General features: G+C 47.7%; 1 protein-coding gene across 3 annotated transcripts in view; it reads left to right on the top strand.

Moving 5' to 3' along the window:
* The window catches only part of klf12b (Kruppel like factor 12b), a 37,273-nt gene that overhangs the window by 19,081 nt on the left and 7,057 nt on the right, over nt 1-11,135 (top strand). For all 3 annotated transcript variants that reach the window (XM_068573191.1, XM_068573190.1, XM_068573192.1), the window contains exons 3-4: nt 3,326-3,887; nt 6,798-6,933. In XM_068573191.1, coding sequence (XP_068429292.1) covers nt 3,326-3,887; nt 6,798-6,933 — 698 coding nt within the window. The remainder of the gene's footprint in view (nt 1-3,325; nt 3,888-6,797; nt 6,934-11,135) is intronic.

The following is an 11,135-nucleotide window of genomic DNA, read 5'->3' as shown; positions in this document are numbered from 1 at the left end:
ATCTGACACCACAAACATGCATATTATAAATCAACTGATATTTCATTTGAAATGTTTCTCAAGGTAAAGCCGTGGAGCAGCAAATAAGAGAGATAGTTAAATGGGAGATTTACATGCTGGGATAAAACACAAAGACAAGTTAGATCGCCCGAGGGAGTCTTTTGGTCGAAAGAGACTACACTGTAGACACACTGCACCGCACTGTCCCGGGCTTGATTTTGTTGTGTGTCATACTGCTGTTCTCTCCTATTTCTACATCGTCTTCCCGCAACTAAAGGAAAGAATACAGAGAAAGAGAGAGAGACTAAACTCGACGCGAATGGCCCTTTCCAGACCCGCGTTATGTTAGTCCGCTTTGGACTACTGTAGAAACACGGCTCTGTGAGGAGGAGCTGCTTTGTATGTAGACATAAACTTCCTTTTCTAAGGTCACGAAACCACAGCATTCTATATTTTCAGGTTAAATAAAATATACTCATTATCATCATATTCCATTTCTGCCCATATTGCGACACACAGTTCCTTTAAATGTTGGTTTACTTCTCATAAATGCTAAATTGAGGAGCATAAAGTAAAGTGTTTAAAACATGCTGATGAGGGGCAGCTGTGGCTGAAATGTATTTCTGAGCTTATGAATATTATATACATACAACAGCAATGAGGACAACTAATTCTTTCTCTGCAAACTCTGAGTCACATGATTCTCCACCCATCAGAGTGATAACTTAACAATCACCCCAGGAATATATTAGCATTATGAGCGGGCCAAACAACTCCACAGCCGACATTTGCAACTTGAATGTGGAGCATCGCGTTAGGAATAATAAAGGAGAGCTCGCATCAACTGATTGGCATCACCTACTTCATTCCTGCTTCACCATCAGCGGCTCGTTCATTAGCTCCACGGCAACAGCAGCCTCCTCCACCTCAGCCTGTTGTGTGGAAGCTTTTAGTACACTAATTTACAAATACTATATTGTTGACTTTGCCATATAATAATTGTAGATGCCTTAATAAAGGGTGGTTAGGTCTCCCAGAAGAAATCTCATTAAAAAAAATCAGCCATTAATAACTATCAGCAATAAATAGCAGTAATAATAGTTTTTTGAAGGAATTGTACGACTGGAAGTTTCTGCAAATAAAGCATGATGATTTCAACTCATCCAAATTTTCAGGCTGGTGTCATCCAGTGTTCTTAGCAAATTCCTTTAAAAAATATGTAGTTACCCCACATTAATAGTTCAGTTTGTTAACACGTAATTGTGAATGCGGAGGAATAAAGGTTGATGACAAAACCTGCGCAGGGCTGCATCAGGGAGAGGAGGTGGACGGGTCCGACCAACACAGATCCAGCCAGGAGGCCGCTGTTTCTTCCTTGATGGATTTGTCACGTAACCTGTGTACTTCAGTATCGGCACTTCCGTAGTAATAAACCCAAACAACCATCTTTTCCGTAACCTAACTAAGTATTTCACAATCTTTTCCGAAATGAAATAGTTTTGTTGCCTCAAGCTAACTAAGTTTTACGTTCTTTTCCTAAAGCTAAGTATTTCACGATCTTTTCTTTAACCTAAATAAGTATTTAACGTTGTTTTCCTGAACCAAAGTTCACAATCTTTTCCTAAGCCTTACTAAGTATTTCACAATCGTTACCTAAACCTAACCAAGTCGTTTCATTGTTGCCTAAACCCAGCTTGTTTCCAGTGAACACAGAAGTGTATTTAAAAAAAAGAACTTAACTTAAGCACTTAACGAGTTGAAATTAATGAACACACGTTGCTGTCTTTTGTAGGTAAACACGCAATGTACACAACAATGGCCTTGATTATAATATAAAATTTGTAATAAATGTATTCAAATTGTAACAAATATATTCAAATTAGAGTGATTTTATACATTATATACACTAGTGTAAAAAACAATTGCTTGGTGGGTGGTATTATGAAGCAAGACATGATGTGCTATGAACCCTGACCTTGACACAACTGACCCTGAGCTGAACCCCTACTGGGTCCAGGGGTCATCGGAGGCCATCTTTCATGGAGTAGGGTTTGTTTTCCAACTGAGGAGAAGAACTCTAGATTCATGAGGTCATAACACCAACTGTAGGCCCGAAAACGAGTATACATGTCTGGAGTAAAAATAGCAGGCAACTACATAAAAGAGCACACACACACACACACACACACACACACACACACACACACCACTGAGAAGAATCCGTAATCCACCACACATCCACTCTCAGCCAGCATTACATAAGGGGAAAGAAATGTCAGTCTCCAAAACAAAAGTGAGGATGAGATTCCACAGTACAGAGCGTTTTTCATATCCGCGGCAGCTGCGACCGCTGCACAAGTTTTTAACTTTCCCCCCTCTGCTTTAATGAGCTTTTTCCTGTATGATTAGTAACAAGAAAATCTAGGATCTACTCTAAACGTGACTCAGCCCCCTGAAAGGCCCCCAGTGTGAGGATCGACACCACACACTCGAGCACAGTGGGTCTAGATCTGCTACATGACGATGGAACAAAAGACGCGAGGAGCCCCGGAGAAACAAATAACGTGCAGCAAAGCGAGTGTTGCACTCTGTACCGCGTGTGCTTGTCATTACCCCCCCCCCCCCTCCCTGAAAGTTGTGCGGACAGACAGAGCTCTTGTGTTACAGTCTGCTCCGGTGTTAAGTGAAAGATGTGTCGAGGGATGCGCTGAGCCACCAGCGTTTGGCCTTAGAAGGCCCATCGCTGAGAGAGAGAGAGCGAGAGAGAGAGAGAGAGAGAGAGAGAGAGAGAGAGAGAGAGAGAGATGGTCAGGAAATTGAGCCCATATGAATGTTTTTCCACCGTCACAAAGGAGATTTAGGAGAGATACGGGGGGAGCCAAGAGAGCTGCTTTTCGGTGGGAGTGATGGAAAACAGGAGGAAGAGAGAGAGAGAGAGAGAGAGAGGCCCACACTGAGAGAAAAGAAAGACAGAGAAGTAGAGGAGGCGAGTGTGAGAGACACTATCTGCTCCTGCGTTTCATCCGCGTATGACATCATGCTAACCAGGGAGGAGCTGAACGCTTGAATGAACAGGAGGAAATGAGTTGCTCCTTTCCCAATACCTGCCACTGCGTATGAGTTGTGTTGTCTCTGAATATCATCCGCACGTTCTGACCCGACCCATCGCAGACGGAGGAATTGTTTCGGCGGGAGCGACGTGAAGTGCCATGCCATGAGTACATTTATTGATGACGGATTGTTTCTCTGATTTCTGTCTTGCAGGTTGTGCGTGTGGCCTTAAAAAAGGACAAATCTAACACTCCTGTTCCTTCTGCTCCCACAGTCACCGAAAGTGCGGCCTTACTCTGCGATGGACGGCGTGCCCTTCTTCCTCAGCAGAGTCAAAGCGGAGCCCCCAGAAGACCTTCTCGCCCACGACCTGCACTTCCACACGCAGACCGAGCCCGTCGACCTGTCGATCAACAAGCCCCGCCCCTCCTCTTTGTCCACCACCCCGACCACCGCCTCGTCCTCCTCCCCGCTCCGATACGCCTTCTCGCCGTCGTCCTTGTCGTCGTCATCCTCCTCCTCCTCCTCCTCCTCCTCCTCGTCCTCGCCGTCGGTCATCACCTCAGCCTCATCGCTGCTCACGCCGGCCCCCTTGGTCTCCCCCGGAGGCGGGGTGAGAGGTCAGCCGTATTTGCACATCCTGCACTCTGTGCCGCCGCCTCCGTCCAGCCCCCTGAGCCTGCATGGGGTGGGGAAGCTGGCCAGCCATGTCCACCGCATCCCGGTGGTGGTGCAGTCGCTGCCTCTCATGTACACCACTGCCGTTCGATCACCGTCCAGCCTCAACAACGCCATCATGCTACCTCTGCTGGACGAGGTGAAAAGCCAGGGCAAAGGTGAGGCAGAGCGCGCTCTCGGACTCCACTCCATATTCATGCTGTGTTCTTGTGGGATTTCTATGAAACCTCTTTAGTCATTCAGTTAAACGCTTAAATGTCAGAGGTGCTCCAGCAGCTGCACGGAAATGATGCATTATGATTGAGACTGAGCTCTTTTTGCCTCATGATTATATTTTATATTAGTTCTACATCGTAAAGTTGAGCTCTCGGCATGGCCTCCAACTTTCATGGACAAGTTTGTCGACCTTTGCTATACACTGCTGCTACATTCTTGTGAAGGGTGAATTCAAGTCCCTGCGAAATCATGAAAACACCCCCGAAAACACATCGGAAACCTTTTTCAGGGACGGAACAAAGCTTGGTCCAGGTCAAAAAACGACACCATGCAGGCAACCCGGCTTGTAAAGAAGCGGTGATGTGATGCAGGCCCGAAGAGATTTATATTTGATATTTATCTGCCCAGACGTCCTCAGTCAAAGAACTCGCCGAAACACCTCGGTAAAAGCTGAATGTGTGTGCATTCTGTTCGAGGCGGCCTCTCAGACGGTGACATCCGCCAGAGTAAAGATGAGGTTTACAGGTTGAAAAGCCTCCCATCTTTATTTTTTTTTTTGCTCTTAAATAGCCTCTTGTGCCGGTAACCAGGGCAACATGGGTCGTTGGCCTTTCTTTTTCTTTCTCTCTCTCGAAACGCAAATATCCGGCATAGCATTGAGCGTTGCTGTCGACCTACGCCGGCCTGGCCTCGACCGTGTTATTGGTTTTCTCTCTGGGTGTGGTTTTACTGCCAACCACTGGGAGCGAGCCCACAGTAGGTGTTTCTGTCCAGCTCGGAGCCGCACACACAGGCCAACTGTTGGTTGGATGCAAAAAGTCACTCCCTGCAGGATGGACGGACACACTCACTGTGTGCTGTACGTACAAACAGCGAACATGTGTAATTAGAGCGTGAAGTCAGAGACGCTGGGTGGGGTGGTCCCCTCGGAGACGGGGCGTTGGGAGTCTGCTCCCGAGTAGAGGAGAGGAGAGGGAGGAAGAACGGACAGGAAAAACAAGGCTTGCATAAGAGGGTGTGGATGGATATTGAAGATGGGTGGCACCTACGCAAACACATGCAAACGCACACACACACACACACACACACACACACACGCATGCACAGTCCAACATCAGCGCTTGCCCGCCTCTGAACGCTCAGAGCGCGGAGCGAACGGGCTGAACGGAGTGTTTGAATGCTGGGTGTGGTGGATACAGTCATTTTTAATGAGGTCGCAACCAGTAGACAAACAGAACATTTAGCTATTTATTGCTCTTAATGTGACTTAATGAGAGCGTTTGCAGAGGAATTCACGCAGTCAAAGTCAAATGAAAAATAACGAAGTGCCTCCAGATATCATAGTTTAGTTTGGACATAGTTTCTTTTGTAGGGGAGGGTCCTCCTATCTTTTTTTTGTTTTTCTTCTTCAGATGTAACTATTGCTTTGGTGGTTTAAAAAAGAAATAGTTGTTGACATGGGGAAGAGAGGTTCTCTAAAGCACACTCCCCCTCCATGTGAGGGTCAAGAGCCCGTCGCGTTCGCCTTGATACAAACAGAACAATCAGGAGCAGCGAAGCAAGTCTCAATCATGACGCTTTCAACACGGATACAAAAACACTCTCACACACACACACACACACACACTCCCACTCGCCCACATGCACACAGGTTTGGCCATCCTCTTCAAGAGAGGGCGGGTACCCTTCCTTTCACTGCTGTCTCACTGTCTCCGGCAGGAGGTTGCCATGGAAACAGGGCTTGACTGGATACAACAGGAGAGAAAGAAAGAAATCCGGTGCTCTGCCCACCTCTCCACCACTCCTCCTTTGTGTCCCTCGCTCCAAAATACACCCCCTCCCTTTTTATTCCCCATCGCACGATGCATTTCTGACTAATTACAGGTTTTCCATAGGGCAGGCGAGGCTGGGGTGACCACTCTGCGTGTCTTAGTCGACAACAGTTCGAACCCCCCACTCCCACACACCCCACACTTCCCAGTAATAACACCGTGTCTGCACCCAACTCTAGACCCTCATTATGGGCCATTATGGCCCCGGTCTCGGCTGAGAGGGCAGAGAAGGTGAAGACCTGATAGCTTTTATAAAAGCGCCCGGCTTACAGTGGAGCGGGGACGTCGCAGGAAAAATGGATCCCTGCATATTCGCCGTTTGTGTGGAGAACCGCAAGAATAGCTCTTCGTAATATCTTCAGCGTGCAGCCAGAGTTCCCGAATTTAATCCAGTGGATTTCCAGCAACTTTTCCTTGACAAGTAGTCTCCGACAGGTTTTTTTTTTTTTTTTTTACATCCATCTCTTCAGTTCTCCTGGACTGTGTCCATGGAGACGGAGAGGACAGAATGGCCCGCGGGCTCTGGCAATATATCCAATGAGTTGTCCAGGGGAGAAGTTGTCACAACTCGCAGAATAGATGTTAGTTTGTCGTGCGGCTCGAGAGACAGCGACCCCGCAGCGCTCACAGGCTCAGAGGCTCACTGGCTCGCGGTGAAGAGCAAGAGTTTTAAAACATTCATCTTTTTTTTTTTCTTGTCTTTCTTTGTGGTCACTGTGCAAAAGATAAGAATCGCTAATCAGCAGGATGCTGTGTGAAGAGCACGCGGCAGCGAACGGGTGGATTCTCACTTTGTGTGTTTGTCTCCGGGGCCTTTTATGTAAAAGTTTGTCATTACCACGAATACCATTCTCTGTCAGTCGCACATGTGAGGGGGAGCAGAGAGCGGAGTGGCACTCATGCACGCGTGCTCTTAACTTGGACATATTCAGTATTCACACACACACACACACACACACACACACACTCAGTAACACATGTACAAGTGTACCCACTGACACTGTGTCCTCGTCCTCACAGCACACACAGACCACAGCGGCCTGTCGCCGAGGCAGATCAAGAGCGACAGCGACGACGACGACCTGCCAAACGTGACCTTGGACAGTGTTAATGAGACCGGCTCCACAGCGCTGTCTATAGCCCGCGCCGTACAAGAGTGAGTATCAGGATCTGTGTGTGTGTGTGTGTGTGTGTGTGTGTGTTTGTGTAAAATGTCGAGTCACTGAACTGACCTTTTCTCCTCTGCTGACCCTCACAGTTCTAAATCCTCATATCTCTGTCGTTATTTCCGCTTCTGTGTTGTCACGGCTTTGGGAAGGAAGTGTGGTCTCGATGCAAACACTCCGTACTGTTGGCAGCTGCTTGCTGATATGAGACTTTCAATATGGTCTGAGGTACTTACCTTCCTGCACACTATCACTCCCCCGGGTAGTAAACATTACCTATATAGCTATGTATTTAAAGTAATGCTGTATGACGTTTTGTGGCTACTAAAAGAGAGGTGAAGTAGTTATTAAGATATTTGTGTATATATTTGTGTGTTTATATATATATATATATATATATATATATATATATATATATATATATATATATATATAGTTGAAGGTGCAGTCTGGAGGATGTAGCGGCATCTAGAGGTGAGCTTGTAGATTGCATTCAACTGAACAGCGCTCTGCTCACCCCTCCTATTCAAAGCATGGAGAGAACTATGGTGGCCTTCAGGTAACACACAACATAAAGGCTCTCTCTCGAGCCAGTGTTTGGTTTGCCCCTTCTGTGCCACTGTAGAATTTAAATCGAACAAAAACATAATGATCCCTAGTTTCAGGTGATTATACAACAATGAAAACATAGCCATTCATTTTTTTGTTTCATTTATGCCAATAACCCCCACCCATCCAAATCCCACACACTGGACCTTTTAAATAATCCGAGTTCAGAGTACAGAGGTTTAAAATGGCTTCCTTAACATTTCCCACTGTTCATTTACATACAAACCCAGTACAAAGCCAAGCATTGTGTTGTGTGTGTATATCTGTGTGTGGGAGTGTTTCTATGAGTCTTTGTGCATATGGCTGGGACACACTTAATGCCCAGACATTGCAACTCTTGCGGCGGCCGCTCCATCTGTGTTGAACGTGAAAGACGTCCCTCCGCGGTGAATGGCAGCTCGCGCTGTCCTGATCAGGAAGAACGCCGACGCGGCTCGGGGTCTGGCTCGGCCCCGTGCCCGTGCCCTCCTCCTTCCCCCCGCCGCCCATAAAACCCAGAACAGTCCCGGGCAGCAGCAGCCTGGCCAGACTCAAGTTAATGCCCGTAGGACTGTTATTTAGACTAACTGCGAGGAAAGTATTCCAGGACTCCCGGAGGATCCCGCTAATAATGCAGCAACATTAACAGGGCCGAGGCCCCAACCCGGTCCAGCTCACGAGGCCCCACATTGTGTACAAGACGCTGCATTGTTTGTTTGTGCATCGCAGGCCGTGTGAACAGCGACAGTAATGAAACTAAATGAGCTATTGTGGTTTTTCACTGTGCAACACATTGTGGTGAAGACTCTCGTCTCAGGGCTGTGCTTGTTCAGTGGAAGCACAAGTAGAGGTTGCCATGTTCCAGGGAAGACACACACACACACACACAGACCCAGAGAGAATCAGAGGAGGACTCGGGTTTCAGTGCAGGTTATTGAAAGGGACATGCATGCCCCTGAGTGCTACACGTGGGCACCGGGTGGTCAGAGGAGAACGGAGGTTGGCAGGGCCCGACCTTTCACTGCCCAAGCTTTCACTATGGCGAGAAATCACCAGCCGGGGCTTCAGCGGGGCCCATGGCCGGCCCCCGCTCGCTCACCTCTCCGTGAGCACAGTGCCGACTGCGCTGTGTGGAAACTCGCGCGTGTAAACAACAACCCCCCCCCCCCCAAAAAAAAGTATGCGCGCACGTCGATCAGCATTAATCCTCCCGCCGCGTGTTCCCACTGTACGCACGTGTTTTGGGGATAGAACAGCTGGTTCCAGAAGGGAGGGTCGGAGCCATTGTCAACAGGAACACAGACTTTGCATGTTTGTCCGTGAAAAACAAAGGCAGTCTGTAGTCTTCTTGAGTTACTTGGCCGCGTCGAGGAAGAATGTGCATTCGCTATTGGCACCGCAACACAGCGCGCTCCGTGGACATCTGCAGCGCAACAGAAGCCGGCGGGCCCTCCACCCAAACGTATCGGTCCGTTTTATTTTATTCTCTCTCGCTGTTGCTTTCGCTCTCCAACGGCGTGGCGAGATTTGCTTTGCGTAATTTAGTGTCCACATTTGCACAAGCAGCCACCCAGAGAGCATTGGAGGAGAGGAGCGTACGCGGGGCAGGAGGATGGGAGTGCCTGCAGCCTCCAATCCAGGTATCCATGTATAAATAAATGAGTGAAAGGGGAGAGTGAGATATGGAGTGTGTGTGTGTGTGTGTGTGTGTGTGTATGTCTGTGTGTGTCTGTGTGTGTGTGTGTGTCATGTGCTTCTTGGGCAGTCTCCTCCATATTCATGCGTTTCCCTGGGGACGGGCAGATAGGCTATTGTGGGAGAGCGAGAGTGAAAGAGAGGAAGACAGTTAGAGAGGAGAAGGTGTGCGTGTGTGCGTGCGTGCATGTGCGTGTGTGTGTGTGTGTGTGTGTGTGTTGTGGTTTAGGGGCTTGTGTAGGAAGCGGTTGTCTTTGCTGAAGTCTGGCTGGTCCCTGAGGACCTGGGGGCCACGGAGCAGAGCAGGTGGAGGGTGGAGAGGGGGAGGGGTGGAGGCACAGGGGTTGTATCCTCGGACAGGTACAGGAATGCCCAGTGGGCAGTCTTCCAGTGAGCACACAAACACACACACACACACACTCTTTCCTGTTAAATCCACTATTACTATGGGTCTGTTTGAGAACTGTTGTCGTGACCTTGTTTCCTGTGAGAAGTTTGGAAAAAAAGAAGTAAAAAAACCTTTATTGTGTTTGCGTTGGTGGGGAAACCCCAGTTGCAGGTGACAAACATACGCACTCTCTCTCTCCATCGCACTAGGGGAGGACAGAGGAAGACGAGGGGGAGACAAAGGAAGTAAAAACACAAGTCGGCTCTGTTTCAGATGCTTCTCAGCTGCACTCCCAGTTTCGCTCTGCTGCTCCGGGGTGACACAAGCGGACACATTCACGTGGCCGTGATGCCGCGGTGACTGAGAGTTCAAGGCAGCGTGAACTTTCCCCGCCCCCCCTGCCGGGCTCACATGAGAAAATGCAATCAGCCTTTTTTTTCTTCTCAAAACCGCCGTAACGCCTATAGCAAGAGATGTGCTGTAGAACACATAAAGATGTATTGTTTCGAACAATAAATAGAACCCGCTTGCTAGTTTTGCACTTTTGCGCTTCTAGTTTTCTACGTTTCTACTCGTTGGAGTTATTCAGCCGGGCCCAAGATTAAAAGGCAACTTCTGAGCATAAGTTCTCCATGTTGTAACGATGCATACGGACACTTTTAACTGGAAACGTGAACCAAAACCCTCGTCATTGGCTTCAAACGCACCAGTTGAACCAGTGTGAGCACATTGATTTTACTATATTCTTACACATACAGTACAGTAAGCCTGCTGGTAAAAATAGCAACTCCACACTACAGCAGCATCTTTCAAAAGCTAAGCAGAATAGCATCGTGGTGCAACTTTCTCAACACACAGAGAAGTATCAAAATCCTGCAGTTCGAATGTTCTGAACAACGAGGGTCTTTTACGTGACAAGAGCAACACGTTGAATCTTGAATCGATGCTCGCATTCGAGGCTGCAACAAAAGGTTATTTCTATTGTCGATGAAATAGGGATTTTTCTTTTGGAGTAACTGTTTGGGAAACTGACATTTTTTTTTACTAGAATCACAAACCAAATTTTAAATTTTGTTGGACCAACCATTGAACACCAGGCGGTAACCTCCTGATCTGTAGAGGGAAGCCAATGACTGTCCCTTAAACCTGCATTCTCTCTACTGACCATCAGGGGGCGACTCATCTGGTTGTATAGAAGTCTGTGAGAAAGTGACTCTACTTCTCTCTTGATTTATTCCCTCAGTAAACATGCGTTTATGGTCTCAATCTCTAGTTTCAAGTCTTCTTCAAGACAGCATGATGTTCATTTAGAGTCAAATAAACCATAATGCAGAATATGATTTAGGGGCGTGGCTAGCTTGTGATTGACAGGTTGCTACCCTGGTGTTTCGGTTTGTGAGTTTTGAGTCGTCTAAAAGTGGTATTCACTTGCACTCAGCTCCACTCTCTCGTGTCACTTCTGGTTGCAAACAAACAAGATGGCAACAAGTAAGATGTGGAGCTTGAGGCTTCAGGATGACA

The sequence above is a fragment of the Clinocottus analis genome, unplaced genomic scaffold, assembly GCF_023055335.1.
Source record: "Clinocottus analis isolate CAN_PGR_092001 unplaced genomic scaffold, fCliAna1.0.p SCAF_12, whole genome shotgun sequence".
NCBI lineage: Eukaryota > Metazoa > Chordata > Actinopteri > Perciformes > Cottidae > Clinocottus > Clinocottus analis.
This window is presented reverse-complemented; position numbering and strand designations above follow the sequence as displayed.